Raw genomic sequence first — 21,060 nt, 5'->3', positions numbered from 1 at the left:
AGTCATATACATGGCCTATCCTGTGAATGTGGTATGCTGAAATAGAACTAGAATAATGTTCTACTAGTTTTAGTGAGTTCTTAAACTCCAAGTTATTGTCTAAAAGAGGTACTGCCAGCATTCTTCTCCCTGACTGTTAGACTTCATCTTTACTTTCACTGTATTTCAGAAGACCCTTATGCCTTCACCTTGAAGTCTTACAGGAACAAGTTAAGAGGCAGCATGTTCATACTCACACATATATTCAGAACGCATTCTCTTCTCAATAATTTCTTGAATGCTTTGTTCTGCGCTGTGCCAGGCAGTAGGCATACAAAAATGAGTGTGTTTGTGGGCATCTTGTAATGAATATAATGAGCCCTAGGAGTGAATTAAACTCCCATGAACCCAGTTGGTAAAGACCAGAAATCTTGCTGACTAAGAAGCTTGGTACATGAGAGTGGTTTTCCAACATCAGTGTAAATCAAAATTACCTGATGAGTTTGTTAAACCAAGGTTACTGGACCTCATCCCCAGAGTTTCTGGTTTAATATGTTTGGAGTGTGGCTGATAATTTGCATTTCTAACAAGTTTTCAGGTGATACTGATGCTGCTGTTCAGGTCCACACTTGGAGAATCACTGGTGCATAAAAAAAATATCTGCAATATATTTTTTAGCTGATCAAAGAACTCCTTTCCAGTTTGTCCAATATTTTGGAAAAACCAGTTTTCAGAATAATCAGTTGCAATTAGTATCAAATTTTGATTCCTGGTATAACTGTTCCCATCCCTACCCTGTCCTCTATGTAGTTTATGACCATTTAAAAAATTATTTTATCTACATAACATAAAATTCATCATTTTAACCACGTTAATGTGTAAAATTCCGTGGTTCTTAATGTAGTCACAGAATTGTACAACCATTACCACTGCCTAATGCCATACTATTTTCATCAGTCCATAAAGAAACCTGTCTTACTCCGTTTTGTTCTGCTATAACAGAACACCATAGACTGGGTAATTTGCAATGAAAAGGAATTTATTTCTCATGGTTCCAGAGGCCGGGAAGTCCAGAATCAAGGGGCTGGCATCTGGTGAGGGCCTTACCTTCTTGCTGCGTCCTCCTATAGTAGAACATGGAAAGTTAAGAGAGTGTGAGATAGGGGGCTGAACTTGATTTTATAACAAACCCACTCCTACAAGAATGAACCCACTCCTGCAAAATGACATTAATCCATTTAGAAGGGCAGATTCCTCATGACCTAATCACCTCATAAAGGTCCCACGTCACAACAGTGTTGCATTGGGGCTCAAGTTCCCAACACATGAACTTTGGGGAACACATTCAAACCATAACAAACCCCATACCCATTTAGCAATCACTTCACATGTTCCTCTCCCCACAGGCCCTGGCAACCACTAGTCTACTTTCTGTTTGTATGGATTTGCCTTTTCTGGACATTTCATATCAATGGAATCATGCAATATATGGTCTTTTGTGACTTTTTTTTTTTTTTTTTGGATGCAGTCTCACTCTGTTGCCCAGGCTGGAGTGCAGTGGCATGATCTTGGCTCACTGCAACCTCTGCCTCCCAGGTTCAAGCCATTCTCCTGCCTCAACCTCCTGAGTAGCTGGGATTACAGGTGCCCAGCACCACACCTGGCTAATTTTTTTTTTTGTATTTGTAGTAGGGAAGGGATTTCACCATGTTGGCCAGGCTGGTCTCAAATTCCTGACCTCAAGGGATCTGCCTGCCGTGGCCTCCCAAAGTGCTAGGATTACAGGTGTGAGCCACTGTGCCTAGCCGACTGTTTTATTTTTATTTTTCCTTAGCATATGTTTTCAAGGTTTACCCATGTTGTTGTATATATCAGTACTTCATTTCTTCTTATGGCTGAATAATATTCTGTTGTATAGATATACCACATTTTTATCCATTCCTTAGTTTGGGTTGTTTCTGCTTTTTATGATTATGTATAATGCTGCTGTGAACATTCACGTACACGTTTTTGTTTGAATATATATTTTCAATTCTCTTTATTATATACGTCAGAGTGGCTGGCCTTTCTTTTTTATTTCGACTCTCCAGTTATAGATTTTTTTCTTTTAAACTATATAAAAACTTTTTTGAAAGTAAAAGAGAAGTAATATGCATACATTTATTCATTCACCCTTTTGAGCCCACAAAAAAATTTACTGAGGATTTATTTACTCTACAGCGGGAACTGTTGTAGGTTTTCCACATGCAGCATTTCACTGATTTATTACAGCAAACATGATAAAGTCATTATCAACCTTATTTTATACATGAAGAACAGAGAACCAGAATAGCTTACTTAGTAACTTCCCAGAGCCACCTAGCGAGTAACTTGCTGCATGTGGACTGCTGAACCCAAATCTTTTAGCCCACGCTCTTTCCTTAACTCTATTCTGCCTCTGTGAGGAAAAGAATACGAAAATAGATAAATAAATCATTGTGGAGAACTAGGCCTTTTGGGAAATATTCTTCTGGACAGCAAATCCCATCCATGACTGTTAATGTTAAGGCTCGTCCTAATTCCAACCTGAAAATGCCTTTTCTCTTTATGGCTATTGCCTTAACCATATTTTTGTCCTGCATATTAAAATCCAGTTTTCTCTTTAGCCTTTAACTCTGATTGCCTCCAGTGCTCATTGTTCACATACATTTCATTTAAAGGTTCTTATTATATAAATTGTTACTGAGTTTGGTAAAGTGCCATACTTAATATTTACACAAAATGGAATTTTATTCCCTATTCTCTGGAATTTTAGATTTGCACAGAGTTCTGCTTCAAACTGAAAAGGTTTTAGAAGTTGTCTTAGTCCATTTGGGCTGCCATAAAAAAATACCATGAACTGGTTAGCTTATAAGCAATAAACGTATTTCTCTCACTTCTGAAGGCTAGGAAGTTCAAGATCCAGGGACCGGTAGATTCAGTGTCTGGTGAGGGCCCATTCCCCACAATCGGCACCTTCTCACTGTTTTCTCACATGGGGAAAGGTGAAACAAGCTCCCTTGGGCCTCTTTGATAAGATCACTAATCCCACTCATTAGGGCTCCACCCTCATGACCTAAAGGCCTAAAGGCCTCACCTCTTAAAGGCCTCACCTCTTAATTCTGTTGCTTTGAGGATTCTATTTTAACATATGAATTTTGAGGGGACAGAAACATTCACAGCATAGAAGAAGGCATTGAATCCAGTAATTTTATTTGATGGATGAGAACACTGAGGCCAAAGAGATTGTGATATCTCTAATATTCACTGAAAAATAAATGTGTATTGAATATCTCCTATGAACTAGGTGCTGTTCTAGACAGTGGAGACACATCAGTGCACAAAATGACAGAGACCCTCTCCGGCATAGAACTATGGTCTGGTTGGGAAGACAAGCAATATATACCTTTACAAATAAATATATTATCACTTCAAAGACAATAAATACCAAGAAGAAAACGCAGCAGAGTAAGGCAATAGTCAGTGACTTGGGGGTATGATTTTGGGACAGAGTGGTCATGGTTTCTAAAGAAGTGATCTTTGAACTGAGACCCGAATGACATGGGGAACCAGGCATGTGAGGATCTATGAGCAAATGTTCCGAAGACGGAGAACAGAGGTTGTAAAAGCTGTGAGGCAGAAAACTTGCGGTGTTGCAGAACATTGGCCAATGTGGCTGGAACCAATGTGGCCTTCAAAGTGGGGTGCCCCACTCTGATGGGTACCAAAGACCAAAGTAATGAGTTATGGGTGTTGGGAGAAACTGTTCGAATTTCTTTTTTCCGTTTATTTTTGTCTTATACTGTGTAATTTCTATTATTTTTTATATGTTTGCTATTACACATGACTCAAACACAGTGCGCAAACACAGTGGCATATGTGTATATATATAATAGGTATATGTATAATTTATATATATATGTATATGTATACATTTTTAAATGTTTACTATATTTTTGTAGACTACTGGGCCAGTGGGCAAACAGGAAAGGGGAAGCAGATGAAAGATCCATTTAGGTCATGCGAAGGGATGGGTTTGTTCTGTGTCTTGGGAAAGCATTGGAGGGTTTTGAGCAGGCCAGTGCAGGATCTAAGCCTTCCAGCTGCTGTGTGGAGGAGAGGCTGAGAGGCTGGAAGCAGGGAGACCAGTTGAGAAGCTATGGCAAAAGCAGTGGGAAATCATGGCAGCCTGTAGCAGTGGGAAGGAGGAAAGTGGCTGGGTTCTGGATGTATTTTGGAGGTAGAGTTACAAGCCTTGCTTATAGGCTGTATATGGAAGGAGAGATGAATTAAGGAAATGAATAAATAAAAAATAACAACCCCCCAGGCTTTAGCTTAGGCACTGGGTGGTCCGTGGTGCCACCTACTGACACAGAGAAGATGAGAGGAGGTACTAGAGTAGAGCAGAGGAGCACGGATCACAAGCTCTGTTACAAAATGTAAAGTTAGAAATGGCTAAGCAGAGGCCAGGCGCGGTGGCTCATGCCTGTAATCCCAGCGTTTTGGGAGGCTGAAGCGGGCAAATCACTTGAGGTCAGGAGTTCGAGACCAGCCTGGCCAACATGGAGAAACCCCATTACTATTTTAGAAAATGCAAAAAATTAGCTGGGCATGGTGGTGGGTGCCTGTAATCCCAGCTACTCAGGGGGCTGAGGCAAGAGAATCACTTGAACCCAGGAGTCGGAGGTTGCAGTGAGCCGAGATTGCACCACTGCAGTCCAGTCTGGGCGACAGATTGAGACTCCGTTTCAAAAAACAAAAAACGAAAACCAAAAACGTTAACTAACACACACACACACAAACATCTAAGCAGAGACGCTGAACGGGCCTTAGTCCTAGGAGCCTGGAGCTGAGGGGAGAGGTGGGCACTAAACTTGGTCTTCTGCAGTTTATGTTCTTCCCATTGTTGCAGTTGCTCCCAGAGTGAGTTAATGTATGTATTTATTTTTATGTATTTTTAAGCAAATACATAATCATGAATAATAAAGAATATGTGAGAGTCTTTGAACAAATATTCAAAGTAGATTAAATTTAAATATTTTAACCCTCTTTGGATTGGGTCAAAAGACTGCGTTAAAGCCAGAAAGTTTACTGAAAAGTTTTCAGGATCCCAGGCTGTATTTAACAGTAGTCCTACTGAATGAGTGCCATGCTAGTCCTCCCCAGAAACACCCCATTGTCACATAACAGTTGTCTCCATTTTCCATGAGGCCCTTTTTCAATAGTTTTACTTCTCCCCACCCACAGAGGGTCATGCGCTGCAAAGAGAAATAGTGCCATCAATTTGCTTTCTGAAAATACAGTGAGTCTTCCACCAAAAGTGATTTCAATTGATCTAAATTATCCTTGAGTCTCTTTACTACTTCAGAAGTCATAGAAAACTGGCAAGGTCACCAAAAGCTAAATAGAAGCAAACCCAGACTATTTTTAAACTTAGATCAGCTTCACAACCTCAGCACTATTGGTATTTAGTGCTGGATGATTCCTACTGTGGGGCACTGCTCTGTGCATTGCAGGACGTTTAACAGCATCCCTGGCCTTTGCCTACTAGATACCAGTAGCACTCCCACACACATTGATGACCATCAAAAATATCTCCAGACATTGCCAGATGTCCCTGAGTGGGGAGGGGAGTGGTACACAAAATCACCTCAAGGTGAGAACCACTGACTTGGAGAAAAGAGAATCCTGTGCGTCAGTGATTGTCATCATCGCTTCCGTTCCTTAAAAAAAATGCCATAGAATAGGAAAGGATCCGCTACATACACTAGAAGACAACTGGGTAGTGAGTAAGAAAACCACAGGGCATAGTATAGGCTGTATCTTCCTGTGGCAGGGATATAAGCCTAGATGATCTGGGAAAGTAGAGGTTCTAACCTGAAATGGCCTTGGAGCGTGTGCTCTCCAGCTGTGGGGAGGAGAGGCAGCCTCCTATCCTACTCTGACCGTTAGGCTACCTCCGTGGCTGGACAGACATTCCCACCTGGCTGAAGCATGAGGCAGAGGCAGAGTTTTCAGGAGTAAAGACTCGTTGTTGTCACTCTGGCTCACAATGAGTGTTCAATAAATGCTTGTTATAGGCATGAATGAATGAACGAACGAATAAGTGAGTGGTCCCTCTCTGAAAAGTATGGAAGGTGCAGCTACCTCCTGAAGCCCCTGTTTGTCCTCTGGCAAGTCTGGCCAGGAGAGTCATCAGTTTCCCGTGTGCAGCCTCAGCCCCAGGCCCCACCATGCCCAAGAGAAGCCAGGGTGGCACTCAGCCCCCATCATGGGATCAGGAATGGAGGGACTGTGGATGGGGACTCTGGATGGATGTGATGAGCAGGCCTCCTCCAACACTGAGCTCTTCTGTTGCCTTTACAGCAAACCGGCCTATCATGAAGAGCCTGACCTTGCCAGCCCTCTCCCTGCCCATGAAGCTGGTGAGCCTTGAGGAAGCTCAGGCCCGCAGCCTGGCCACTAACCATCCTGCTCGCAAGGAAAGGAGGGAGAACAGCCTGCCTGAGATTGTCCCTCCCATGGGCACCCTCTTCCACACCGTCCTTGAGTTACCAGACAACAAGTAAGTGGCACTCTTTTAAAAAAATTCTAGGAGATGTGTGGTTGAAGAGGAAAGAGGAGGAGAGGTATACAGTCTCAGGATCAAGATGGCGGTGTGGGTTGGAGGTACCATCTGGGTTGGGGTTTAAGGAAACATTCCAGAAGAGAAGGGAGCTGTCTCTACAACTCTCTCACCAGCGGTTGATGCCTTTATGCATACACTGCCCCAAAGTTAACAAGACCCCCGATCTCCCATTGATCAAGCACCATGTTGGGAGAGTATTAGAGGGGTCACATCATAAGTCATGACTGAAATTCCTGACTTTTTAGTATGGATAAATCAGGCTTGGTGTTTACAAAATAAAGTTTACTAAAAACAAAAATTTGACCCCCTCCCTTGACCCTCCATCCCCACATGACAATACAAAAGGCATAGGGTTGAGTGTTCTGATGGAGGACACCTTGACAAATAGTGTCATTCTAGGCTGATAGCTCTGGGTGAGCAGCACTTGGGGACGTGCAAACCTGGCATCCTTGTCAGAGCCTGTCAGAGCCCTCCCTCATCTCCAAAACAAATAAAGCATTGTTTTCATTGGTAGAATATTTTCTTTCCTCATTTCTCCCTGTCACTTCCTCTGTTGCCACCTGGGTCTCTACCCAGCCCCTCACTCGTACCCCATGGTAGAAAGAAGCAGGGTTTGAACAGGAGTCCTAAATTCTAAGCAGATTGTAGGTGGAGGGGCTGAAAGGCAACCTTTCTATTGAAGGTGTCATCCCCACTGTTTGGTCAGTGAAAAGAGGTATGAAAGCAGGCACCTCTTGCACAGGCTGCCACCTTGCACAACTCGGAGATGCCAGTCATGCTGCATGCTATAGGAATGACATATCTGGAACTCATCTGGTGAGAAACCCATCTGTGTGCTGGAAAGTATATGGGTTGTGTTTTCTTGAGACTGAGCTCCACTGCTCCTTTCCCTATGTCCCTGGAGAATAAGTCTCATTTCTCCCTGATCCTCCAGAGATCAGGAAGAATACCTTGGAAAGACCATCAAATGCATTTTCTTTGTGCTTTAAACCACACCTGGGATGCACCATACCCAAAGGTATGCTACCCTATAAAATATTCCCCAAGGATAAAAGCTTGACAAAATGCAGGCCAAGTCCAAAGGAAACCACCAAGCACTGCAAAGCTATCTCAGATGGATCATAAAAACATCCTGGGTCCAGGTACAATGACTCACTCCTGTAATCCCAGCACTTTGGGAGGCTAAGATGGGAGGATCATTTGAGCCCAGGAGTTTGAGACCAGTCTGGGCAACATGGTGAAACCCAGTCTTTTTTTTTTTTTTTTTTTTTTTGTGACGGAGTCTCGCTCTGTCGCCCAGGCTGGAGTGCAGTGGCCGGATCTCAACTCACTGCAAGCTCCGCCTCCCGGGTTTACACCATTCTCCTGCCTCAGCCTCCCGAGTAGCTGGGACTACAGGCACCCGCCACCTCACCCAGCTAGTTTTTTGTATTTTTTAGTAGAGACGGGGTTTCATCATGTTAGCCAAGATGGTCTCGATCTCCTGACCTCGTGATCCGCCCGTCTCGGCCTCCCAAAGTGCTGGGATTACAGGCTTGAGCCACCGCGCCCAGCTGAAACCCAGTCTTTACAAAAAATAAAAATATCAGCCGGGTGTGGTGGCATGTGCCTGTAGTCCCAGTTACTCGGGAGGCCGAGGCAGGAGGATTGCTTGAGCCCAAGAGGTCAAGACTGCAGTAAGTCTTGTTTGCACCACCGAACTCCAGCCTGGGTAACAGAGCGAGATCCTGTCTCAAAAACAACAACAACAACATCAACAGCAACAAACATGGTGGGCTTGAGATCTGGATGTTCCATGAGAGCCCTGCAGAGAATAGGTGCCTTGTGGAACTCACAGATTACAGGTTTTCATCCTGAAACTTTATACATTCCAATGGCTGGGCAGAGCCACAGCAGGGCAAGGCCTCCATGGTGACCCCTGGGGTGCCAGGCTCTCTCGACCCAGCCTAGTGCTCCCCTTTGCCCATCTCACCAAAGCAGCCTGGTGTGAGGCTAAGCCAGAGACACACTAACTACCCTCTGCCTTTCTCTGTAGTGATCATTGACCACGCCCTGCAGGCTGCTACTCTCCTCAGCCTCACCAGGCCAGACTCTTTTCCAGGTCGACTTTCTCATCCAACCCTTTTCAGTCCATGAAAGTCTTCACCAGCCCTCTCTTTGCCTGTGGATGTCCCAGCAGTGTGGTTATAGTGCCGGAGCCTAACAGGACTCAGGTCCATATGGTCTTCAGTGCTTCATCCTGCATAAAAACTGGCCATGTGTGGTGGGTGGCCCAGTCCTGTCATCCCAGCACTTGGGAGGCTGAAGTGAGAGGATGGCTTGAGGCCAAGTGTTTAAGACCAGCCTGGGCAAGATAGTGAGACCCCCATCTCTATAAATGAATAAATGAATGAAATGAATGAATGGTGTCTTTGAAATTCCAGAACAAAAGTGCTTATCAGAATTCCCAGAATTGCGTGTTTGCTGAGATTCCCACCGATCCTTGCCTCTGTTTGCCCCCACCTCTGCCTTTAATATCACACTTTACCTCTTGCCCTGGGAAATACAGTTTGCTGTGACTCATGAAAGCCTTGCTTGGTCACCTGGGGCATCTCTAGACAAGGTAAGAATCAAGTTTACCTTGGATTTTAGAGGGGAATTTCCTGAAATATCAGAGCCATTCATAACTAAGGACATAAATGGAATATTTGGTCTCAATTTAAAAGTCCCCTTGAAATGACTAGTTAACAAACTAACCCCTTATGCCTTGGTTCTTTTAGGCGAAAGCTCTCCAGTAAATCAAAGAAGTGGAAATCAATATTTAACCTGGGACGTTCTGGATCGGACTCCAAATCAAAACTGAGTAGAAATGGGAGTGTATTTGTGAGAGGACAGAGGCTCTCGGGTAAGAATCAACAGTAATTGTTTTATGATACAAATATTAGTTTCCTAGCTCTGCTTATTAAGTCTTGGTTTGATCTTATCAAACACACTAACTCTGAAAGAGAAACTTATAAATTAACTGGGGGAAGAGGAGTCTTTTTAAAAAAAGTTTTAGACTTACTAAAAAAATTGCAAAAAAGGTACACAGAGAACCTGTATACCCTTCATGCAGCTTCTCCCAATGTGAACATCTTATATAAGTTATCAAAGCCAAACATTAATATTGATACAATACTCCTAACGAATTTGCAGATCTTATTCATATTTGGCCAGCTGTCCCACTACTGTTCTTTTTCTGGTCTAGGATCCAATCCAGGATCTCACACTGCATTTGGTTGTCATGTCTCCTTAACCTCTGCCAATCCAGAACAATTACTCCGTCTTTTTGACCGTGATAACTTGGAAGAGTACTGACCATTTATTTAGTAGAATCTACTTCAGGGAGAGTTTGTCCAGTGTTTTCTCGTGGTTAGACTGAGGTTAGGAATTTTGGCAGAAAGCCTGCAGAAGTGACCCTGTGCCTGACTCAATGTGTCATATTAGGAGGCACATGATGTCAGTATCTTATTGCGTGTGAAGAGAACTGTGATCCCTTGGTTAAAGTGCTCTTTGTCATGAATTTTAGGATCCTCTAATGGTTCTTGGATGTAACAGTTATTCCTATGGCATTGCTAAATGATGATTTTCTATTAACTGGAATTCTGCTGAAAAGACCTGTCCCTTCTCCCCCAGGGTCGTGATTTTTAAAGAAGGATGCTACCCCATGGGACTTATTTCTGAGTATTGAATAGAAATTGATACAGGAAGGAAATGAGGGAACCATATATAGTGGGGAATTTAACCAGTGCAGCTAAATATGATGTCAGGAAAGAGAAGACCAAGGAAATTTTTCATAACGATCTTTAGTGTTATAGATTGAAAGTATGATAAAAATGGAGGCAATAGTTATGAAACCAAGGTGTAAAAGAGAAATGTACAAATGCAATGAGCAAACTTTGACTGGATCCTGGTAAAAAAAAAAAAAATAATAAAAATAAAAGAGCTGACCGAGCACAGTGGTTCGTGCCTGCAATCCCAACACTTGGGAGGCTGAGGTGGGCGGATCACTTGAGCCCAGGAGTTCGAGACCAGCCTGAGGAACATGGCAAAACCACATTTCTAAAAAACAAAAACAAAAAACCTCCAAAAGACAATTTGGTGAACAAAGAGGGAAAATGTGGATATAGACTGGATATTAAATGATATTAAGGAATTATAAATTTTCATAGTGTGCTAATGGTTCTTAGGAGACATATGCTAAAATTAAAGTATTCAAGGATGAAGCAGCAAAATACTGACACTTTCAAATAACTAGCATATTATAGGTAGGTAGATAAATATCAATATAGAACTAGATAATGCAAATATAAGGCAAAATGTCAATAATTATCAAACTAGGTGGTAAGTTTAAGGGTGGTAGGTTTCTAAATGTTTGAAATTTTTAATAGAGATTTGGGGGAAAATTAATTCCTATAGGAAAAATGTGAGATAATGTTTTTAAGGACTTTCCTCAAACCCGGTAATAATCACATGCCAAGGATCAGAAAGTCCAGATTTTAGAAATCTTTATGTTTGCCTGTTAGAGTAAGGAGGGGTGTCACAGTACAGCAGTTACAACGATTTAGGCTGTAAATAATGGCAAATCAATTCAATCAACTTATGCAATGAGGGAATTTACTGGCTTCTGCAGTTGAACACCCTGATAGAGGGAAGGCTTCAGGGGGTTTAATACATGGGCTCTGTCATGATTTCTCCATGTTTTCCCCAGCTGTGTCCTCCTTTGGGTCAGCTTCATCCCCAGACTGGCTTCCTTTCTGTGGCAAAGTGGCTGCAGTAGTTCTAGGCTTTCCCTCTGACTATCCCTCTAGGTCCAGAGGGAGAAAGAACATTTCTGGTAGCTTGCTCCTAAGAGCAGGGACCCTTCTTTTCCAAAAGGCCTCATCAAAATTCCCCTTGTCTCAGTATCCTTCACTGAGCCACATGGTTCAGTCCCTGTTGTCAATGGTGTGCCTTGTGCTGATTGGCTTCAGCCTGGGATCCTGAGCCAACTCCTCGCATGAGGAATGGGACTCACACCCACGAAGTACAAGAGCCATGTGCGAAGGGCAGAAGGGAAATGGACTCTGGGTACGCATCTGTAATCACCGTATGGCAAAACTCAGCTTGCACAAAACGGAAAGATAGCCAGAATGAAGAGGACAGGTTGCCACAAGTGTGGCAAGACAGATACAAATCAGAAAATAGGATTCTTAAGGGAGAAACAGGGGAGAAGAGTACCTGACCAGAAACTCCTAATCTATGAAAAGAGCTTTGCTTAAGCACATCAAAGAGAGAATTTCAGTTGCAGAATTAGTGGTACAGCCATGAGAGAGGTTCGCCAGCAATGAAAAGTCAAAAAACAGCAAAACAAAACAACAAAAAGGAAATAAGTGGTTTGCTTTGATCTTAGGAAGATTTCCACCCCCATGTGGTTTTCAAAAAGAACAAGTCCAAGGCACTAGATCAAATGGTGGTAAACTCACAGAACATGCAAGATGCCCCTGGCCAGGGCTTCTCACACCTGGACCTCAGAATCGCCCACAGAGCGGATCACACCATAGCAATTTTGCCTCAGGAGGTCTGTGGTGAGGTCTGAGTATTGGTAATTTTCTAAAAACTCCCCAGGTGATTCTGATATGCAGCCAGGGTTGAAAGTCACTGGCTTATGATCTTATGAACAAACTAATCAGATCTTCACTAACTGAATGCAGGGGTGAAATTCAAGAATTGTCAGTGTCAGTATAAGTGGCACCCTGTGGCCTTAACTATTGCCTGAAGTGGTTTCTTTTTACCAGAAGAATATTGCTGGCAACTCTGGAAAATAAAGACCAATAGGCTTCATGGCCATAACTTCAATGGAATCTGTGATTAAAGTTAGGCCATTGAACCCCATAATAAATGTAATCTACCAGTGTGGTCTCTGTAAGTGGCATGTGAGCTCACTGTTGAAATATGTATGTGAAAAGGGGAACCAGTGGATTAACACATGTAAATAATATGCTTTAAAATCCCGTAACTAAGGACATTTAAAAACTTAATTCACCACGAATAGTATTGGGATCGTTTTGGGTGGGGAGGAGTGAGTGAAGGGGTGTTTAACCATATGTAGAAAATGAAACAGGTAAGAAAGAAAGTGTTGGAAAAAATGGAGAACTGAATTAAGACGCATAAACTTTAGAGCCTTCCAGATACGGGTATTTTAATTGATTCCATTTAAGTTGTTTGTACATTATTAAAGAGAAAGAAGAGTTCAGGGCACCCTCTTGAGCAGAGAAATTTCAAAGCCATATGGCTATAGCAGGTCCAGGCTCACCTTTGAGTAACGCAGCTAAGAGAGGAGGACTCAAGGACACAAAGGCTGCCAGAAAACTGGGGGGTGCACCTCTGTGAGGCCAGGCCAAGGTCCCAGACAGAAAAACGTAATCTAAATATAGTCATAGGCCACACCTGAGCTGTTAGTTACTCTCCAGAAAGGGGGCCAGGGAATGCTTGGGCACTGTCCCCCAAGCCACATCTCTGATGTGCTGCTGTGCTGCGCAAGGCCACAAGGAACTGCATCATGAGAAAGAGGCTTCAACACCACCAAAGGTGGGTGGACACTGATGGACCTACAGACAGAGCTGCTGCCTGGCCTCTGTGACGCAGTCAGGGGCACCTGGTCACTGCCTGTCAAGGTTGACACGTGGAAACCAGAGAAATTCCAGCCTGGAAAACAAAGGCAATGCATGTCCTAGAATACACAAACAAAGGGATGCTGACCAGGTAGGGTCAGGGCAGTAAATCAATTTATAGATTTGTGGAAATAGCAGATCTTCAAAGGATAAGAATTCTGGGGCACATTGGAAGTGAGGAGGTGAAAGGCGATCTCTGCCTTTGCAAAGGATTTGCATGGAGATGGCTGGGCATCCCACAGCAGGCCCCAGAAAGAGAGAAGCCCCACGCTGGGAGACCAAGGGGTTAATTCAGAACCTCCCAGAAGAAGCAGGTTTGGATCAAGGAGGAAGAACAGGGGAACTTTAAACAAGAAACAAAAACAAGCTTGAGTTACAACTCAATTTTGGTTAAGGCCAACTCTAACTGCTTCTCATAGAACCTTCTCCTGTCTTCCCTTTTGTTGCTGAGCCCTAATCCATCTGGAATAGCAGCAACAACAATCAATAATTATTACTTTTTAATGAGTACTTACTCTATTGCAGACTAGTACAATATAATTACCTTATAGTCATTACCTATGTAATCCTCACAACAGCTCTATTTTTTCTCATTTTACACATGATAAAACTGGAATTTAGAAAAGTTTAGCTGTCACTTTGGGAGGCCAAGGCAGGAGGATTGCTTGATTCTAGGAGTTTGAGACCAGTCTGGGCAACACAGTGAGACCCTGTTTCTAAAAAAAATTTTTTTTTATTAGCCAGATTTGTTGGTGTGTGCCCGTAGTCCTAGCTACTCCAGAGGCTAGGGCAGGAAGATTGCTTGAGCCCAGGAGGTTGAGGCTGCAGTTAGCTTATGATCACTCTACCACACTCCAGCCTGGGCAAGAGAATGAGACACTGTCTAAAAAAAAATTTAGCTGTTTGGCTGAGGTCACACAGCCCAAAAGTGGCAGAGCTGGAATTCAAACCCAGATGTTTCTGAATTCAGGTTACCTTAAGGGCTACTAGTCCTGGGCCTCCTGCTTCCACGTACCCTCTTTCCCCTCTTGACAAGCTCGACCTAGAAGGAACAACCTTTCAGCCAATTTAGTTCCCTGAAAAGAGATGGTGTTTGTGAATGCATCTATTTAATACTATGCCTGGAATACGTTTTTACTCATTTAAACCACACTTCCAAAAAGCTGCTAAGGTGGCTTACAAATATGCCTGGCGCACACCCAGTCACAGAGTAGGTGTGCAAAAATGGTTTTGTTGGGATCTGTTCCAGGGTGAGGTTGACGGGTGAGATCATTGGGGAGCACCCAGCCTGCAGGCCTCAAGGAACAGAGCTGCATCTGACAGAAACCTAACTCCAATTCCCTTGGGCCCTCTCACCTGCTGTACCACATTTGCAGTAGCTAAGATATGGTCTCAGCTCTCTGCTGCTGAATACAAAGAGTGGCCTGGAGCCTCATGGATTCTACCCCTGGATTCATCCTTGAATACTTTTTGTACAGTAAAATTGGGACTCCTCAGGCCGGGCGCGGTGGCTCAAGCCTGTAATCCCAGCACTTTGGGAGGCCGAGGCGGGCGGATCACAAGGTCAGGAGATCGAGACCACAGTGAAACCCCGTCTCTACTAAAAAAATACAAAAAATTAGCCGGGCGCGGTGGCGGGCGCCTGTAGTCCTAGCTACTCAGGAGGCTGAGGCAGGAGAATGGCGTGAACCCAGGAGGCGGAGCTTGCAGTGAGCCGAGATCGCGCCACTGCACTCCAGCCTGGGCAACAGCGTGAGACTCCGTCTCAAAAAAAAAAAAAAAAAAAAAAAAAAAAATTGGGACTCCTCATTTGCGATGAGCTATCTGACAAAATTGCAATTTACCTTTATTGTAAAATATTAATAAAACTTTGATCTATAACTGCCCTGAATTTATGAAGTCTGTCCCATTAAGAAAGTAGGAACATCTAGGGTGGGGTAGAGGAATGTTTTCAAGGGGATCAATTATACTAGAAATCTTTCCTAAAGAATTTTGTCTTGTGTACTTAAACAGCCTGACCTATTTTTCTGAATGCTTTCTGTTAATATGCATTCATCAAGGATATTTTTTCTTTTGTCTTTAGTGGAAAAGGCTACTATCCGACCAGCTAAAAGCATGGACTCACTGTGTTCAGTGCCTGTGGAAGGTAAGATTTTACAAGTAGTTTCTGAGTTGGAGATTACAACTAGGAGGCTGGAGCTCACTTGCCTTTATAAGCTGTCGTGCCTGCTTCTCTGTAGTCACAATCACACACAACTAACTAGTCCCAAATCCCTCCCTGACCCTACCCTAATTTAAGGGGTTTACATAGCCCCATAACCTCCCCTACCTTACTCCAGGGCTAGGTCTAAAGAGCCATCCTCTTTGCCCATCCTTCCTCTAGCCACAGCTGCAGTCCATGGCTATTTTTCATTCAAACCTGAACCAGGTAAAAGGTCAACACCTGAAACCTAAGGCAGAAGAGGCTTCCCCTTTGGGCAGAAAGAAAGAGCCAAGCATTGGTTTATGCCCTATGGTTTTATGCCTAGAGGCCTATGTATCTTGAATTTGGCTGTTTCCATATGCATTTGCTTCCTAGTTTTTGTGTCAAGTCATGATTTTCAGTTGGTAGGTTCATTCATGTATCCATTCATTCATTCATTTATTATGTATCATTAAACATTAATTAGGCACCAGCTATGTATCAGCCATGTGCAAACCACAATATCCTTTGTTGGGGCAAACGTGTATACAGTTGCACATGAGGTAACACCCACCACCAAAATAACACATAACATTTGTTCTCACAGCTCTATCCTTCAGGGCTGACTTGCCTGTATCTCTACCTTCTATTTCTGTTAAGTAACCAATAAGCACCATTACAAGTTACAAGGCAAAGGATTTGTCTGGCAACAGACTGTTAAAACTCCCCTATACTTATCCTATGACTTTCCAGCCCCTTTAATACAAGACATTTTTCTCTTTCAAAAATGGGTCAGACCGAAACAATACAGAAAATCTTTAGAACAACATTTTAAAAATAATTCTAAACCTGGGCCGGGTATGGTGGCTCACACCTGTAATCGCAGCACTTTGGGAGGCTGAGGCAGGCAGATCACTTGAGGCCAGGAGTTCATGACCAGCCTGGCCAACATGGTGAAACCCTGTCTCTACTAAAACAAATACAAGAAATTAGCCAGGCGTGGTGGTGCATGCCTATAATCCCAGCTACTCAGGAGGCCAAGGCATGAGAATCGCTTGAACCCAGGAGGCAGAGGCTGAGGCACAAGAATCATTTGAACTCAGGAGGTGGAGATTGCAGTTAGCCGAGATTGTGCCACTGCACTTCAGCCTGTCTCAAATAATAATAATAATAATAATAATAAATAATAATTCTAAACCTGTATAATACTCAGTGAGGTCTTCTTAAGTTAACTTGATAGTTTCAGCATTTTCTTACTTTTATATTCATACGTTTGCTTTGGTTTAGAAACTTCTTGGCAGTTCTTGCCCAGTTTTGCAGGAGTTAATATTTCAAAATATAGGTCATTATATACATGACATGTGAGTATTGGACAGTTCATCTAACTGCTGAGTCTCGGTGTCCTCATGTGTTAAAGACCATTACACTTTCTTACTGGGTGGTCATAAGAACTTTAAGCATAAACTTATGTAAGATGCCCAGTTTAGTGCTTAGTACCAAATTAGAAATTATTTTCTAGATCCCTGGCAACTCACATATCATCTCCAGGCTTATTTACTTCCCATGTAGACTTTTTTCTTCCTTGCCTTCATGTCTAAGCCAGTCAAGAACTCGGTCTGGGCGTAGGGGCTCATACCTGTCATCCCAGCACTTTGGGAGGCCGAGGCAGGCACATCACCTGAGGTCAGGAGTTTGAGACCAGCCTGGCCAACATGGTGAAATCTCCTCTCTACTAAAAATGCAAAAATTAGCCAGGCGCGGTGGCAGGTGCCTGTAATCCCAGCTACTCAGGAGGTTGAGGCAGGAGAATCGCTTGAACCCAAGAGGTAGAGGTTGTGGTAAGCCGAGATCACGACACTGCACTCCGGCCTGGGTGACAGAGCTGTACTCTGTCTCAAAAAATATATATATTCGCTCCTCACAACTGTACTTTCTAACATTTAGTTAATTTACATTTCTAGTTTCTCATCCTCTGAATCAACAGGAAGAAGCCTGAGAAAAGGTGGGAAAGGTCTAGTTGTTAACAGCATTTGTTTCCTAGCTGGGAAATCAAAAACCCCCGTCTGGGTCCATCTGCTAGAGAAAACTTAAAACAATAAGTTTTAAAGTTCTAAAATAAGACAAGATTCTGTTTATTTTTCATTTTTGTCTTCTTCATTTTGAGCAAATATCATCCTACCACCTCCCATCTGTCTCTTTATTTTTTCATGATCTACAATTAATGCCTGGTAGATGATGGCTCTGTTTAGCAACTTTAGCAGTAATCTTTTTTTGAAAACTGCTCTACCTGCAAAGTTTAAAAGTGATCTGTATGGCACGACAGCAAATGGTCCTACCAAAGCATCATGCTAAAATTCTGTGCATATAAGGAAGTGCTTTCTCTTTTGTCATCCACATGTTACCTGTCTTTATCTGGGCGGTTATGCCCCTATTAGAATGCTGTGCCTCTCTAGTATTCAAATGTCGTGTGCCTGCCCTTACTGGAAGGCCTGCCATTGTATGTGTGCCCAGGCTGCTGACCATACACCTGTTCCTTTTTACTAGGAAAAGAAACCAAGGGAAATTTCAATCGAACAGTTACCACCGGTGGATTTTTCATTCCAGCAACAAAGATGCACTCCACCGGCACTGGCAGCTCATGTGACCTCACCAAGCAGGAGGGCGAATGGGGCCAGGAGGGGATGCCTCCGGGGGCTGAGGGCGGCTTTGATGTCCATCTCCAGGGCGCTCAGGCCCGGCCCCCACCGGAACAACTGAAGGTTTTCCGGCCTATTGAGGATCCAGAGGGCGAGCAAACAGCCCCAAAGATGCTGGGTATGTTCTACACTTCGAACGACAGCCCTAGCAAATCCGTCTTCACCAGCAGCCTCTTCCAGATGGAGCCGTCGCCGCGTCACCAGCGCAAGGCGCTGAACATCTCCGAGCCCTTTGCGGTGTCTGTGCCGCTCCGCGTGTCCGCCGTCATCAGCACCAACAGCACGCCGTGCAGAACACCCCCGAAGGAGCTGCAGTCTCTTTCCAGCCTGGAGGAGTTCTCTTTTCATGGATCAGAGAGCGGAGGCTGGCCAGAAGAAGAGAAACCGCTGGGAGCTGAGACTTCTGCAGGTAAGTAGAGGAGGGAGGGTCTCTTTCCATCGCAAGAGAGAAAAACCGGACTTAAATTTGCTTCGAGTTTGCAAGGCAATACAGTGAAGTGGTTAAGCCTGTGGGCTCTAGAGCCCGACTGGGTACAAATCCAGACTTTGCCATTTCACTGCGTGATCTCCAGCAGGTGTAACCACTCTGTGCCTCGGTTTCTTAATCTGTAAAATGGAAATAATTATGTTAATAATACCTTTTTCATAAGTTTGTTGTAAGTATTAAATTATTTAATACATATGACGCTCTCAGAACAGTGTCTACATACAACAAGTATATAATAAATGTTACCTATTATTATTCTATTTGCTCACAGAGTGAGAAGGCACGAGAAAAACTCAGAATGGAATGCAGAGCTGCAGAGCTGGAATTGGGAATTCAGGTCTTCCAGTCTCCTTCTCTCACCATCCACCCATCCTCATTTCTACTTTACATTTGCAGACAAGATGGCTAGCAACCCTAGCAACGAGAAAGAGCATCCCTCTCCCAATTTTTTGATATCAAATGCAGGAAGGATTCTGATTGGATCTGCCTGAGTCACATGCCCAGCCTTGGACCAGTCACTGTTGCCCAGCTCACTGGGTTCTGAGATTGGCCAGACTTGAGTCTCTGGGTGTGTCTGGAGTGAGGAGAGGTTCTTTAATTAACGAGCAAACATGGGCCACATAAAATGGAAGCAGGGAGCACCCCAAAGGAAAGGATGGCTGACAATCAAACCAACAAATGTTTATTGTGATTTAGGAATGTTTCTTTTCAGTTAATATTAGTCATTTTCAGCACCTATTAGGTTGTCAGGCACTCTCCTAAGTGTCCTGCAAATATTATCTCATTTCTCCCCTCTATCCTATGATATAGGTAGTTACTATTATCCCCATTTCCTTAAAGAGGAATAGGTTATTTACTCAATCACTCATAGCAAGGAAGTGGAAAAACCAGGATTTTAATCCAGACTTTAAAAAAGTCCACGCTTGTAACACGACCACGCTCCCTCCTGTGTTCACTATGAGCTGTGGAGTTACAAAGATTGTTAAGGCATGATCCCTTCCCCACAGTGAGCTCACAAACTAAGAAGGGAAATTGAAACACTGCACTGAAGTCCAGCGCAGGGTCAGCCTATGGAAGAAGCATAAGAGCCTCCTCAGGATTTTTGGAATTAGGGAGGGGTTAGGTACCCAAAGCATCATGAAAGAGGTGTTCATAACAGATGGCAAGGGCATGAAGGAGAGGCAGTCCTCTCAGGAGGAGTCCAGGAAGATTTAGAAGAGGTGACATTTGGACTGAGCCTTCATAAATGGGTAAGGTTTCTCCATGCAGAAAAGATGAGAAAGGGCATTCCAGGCAGCTACATGTTGTGGGAAATATGTAGGTTTTAGAACCCAGCCTGGCTGATTCAGATGCTAGCTTTACTGCTTTTTGTCAGTGTGGCAGTGGGAGATTTTGGAGCCTGTTTCTCATCTGCAAAGCAGGGGAGGCTCCTATCCCAAAGGCTGTAGTGAGGTCTGAATGGGAAAATGTCCATAAAATACCTGTCCATAGTCCGGCTCACAGAAGATGTGAGTAAATATCAGTCCTCTCCTCCCATTTCCTTTCAGGATGGGTACACAGATGAGCACATTTCAGGGGATCCAGTGATGCCTTGTCTGGAAAACAGTGTCATGGGCTGGCGTGGATGCAGCAGGATGAAGGGTAGGGGAGGGAGTGAAGGCTTTGAGGAAAACAGTGTTTCCAAAGGCTTTTGTGAGATTTGTTATCCTCTGTGGAAGAGTGGGTCGGGGTCTTTTAGAGACAGTCTGTTATCCACTTTTCCCCCCTCTCTCCTCCCTATAAATTAGAATACCCATTTTGCATTAAGTTGGTCTGGGAAAGACACTAAGGGAGACTCCAGCCCGCCTTCCTACCTGTGGCCAATGGGCAGTCAGGGCAGAAAGGGGGGCCTTGTGAAAGGCAGCCATCCAGATCTGAGACCCGGGGTGGAAGGGGACTGCTGAAAGTCTCAGGGGCAACAGGTCCCCTCACCCTGCTCTCTGACGGGGTGAGGTTAACCTCAGTGTTAACCTCATGATAACGTCCATGATTATTCCAGGTGGAGAACTTCACCTTCATTAGTTAAATATTTTTCTTTCTGTTGTGAAGTAGCAGTGGGCAAAAGAAAAAGAATTAAAGACAATTTTCCAGGTTACCCATTTAAACTTTTAGTTGATCTAGTCAAACCAACTCTCCCACTTTTGGCCAATCTAAGTGAAATTCCAGTGCGACCCAAAGCGTAGAGGTATCGAGTAAGTGGTGCATTTTAACTAAAGTTAAATGATTGTAAATACCGATTACTCTGAATGAAAAAATTGAAGGATTAATCAATGTAATCGTCATGGTTGATTATCCGACTTTTACCTGATTCAAGAGTATGTCCTGCTAACCTCATCCTCAGCTGGTGGGGAGGAAGGACA

The 21,060-nt window shown here is 43.6% G+C and overlaps 1 protein-coding gene across 2 annotated transcripts in view; it reads left to right on the top strand.

The window, feature by feature from the left end:
* The window catches only part of ARHGAP31 (Rho GTPase activating protein 31), a 122,369-nt gene that overhangs the window by 88,589 nt on the left and 12,720 nt on the right, over positions 1-21,060 (top strand). Inside the window, exons 7-10 of one of the 2 annotated variants that reach the window (XM_050778762.1) lie at positions 6,364-6,562; positions 9,385-9,509; positions 15,380-15,442; positions 18,083-18,583. In XM_050778762.1, coding sequence (XP_050634719.1) covers positions 6,364-6,562; positions 9,385-9,509; positions 15,380-15,442; positions 18,083-18,583 — 888 coding nt within the window. Of the gene's footprint in view, positions 1-6,363; positions 6,563-9,384; positions 9,510-15,379; positions 15,443-18,022; positions 18,584-21,060 lie in introns of both variants that reach the window. The other variant, XM_050778761.1, reaches the window with a different exon arrangement.

Source organism: Macaca thibetana, chromosome 2 (assembly GCF_024542745.1).
Source record: "Macaca thibetana thibetana isolate TM-01 chromosome 2, ASM2454274v1, whole genome shotgun sequence".
Lineage (NCBI taxonomy): Eukaryota > Metazoa > Chordata > Mammalia > Primates > Cercopithecidae > Macaca > Macaca thibetana.
Note: the sequence above shows the minus strand (reverse complement) of the source record. Positions and strands in the feature narration are given on the sequence as shown.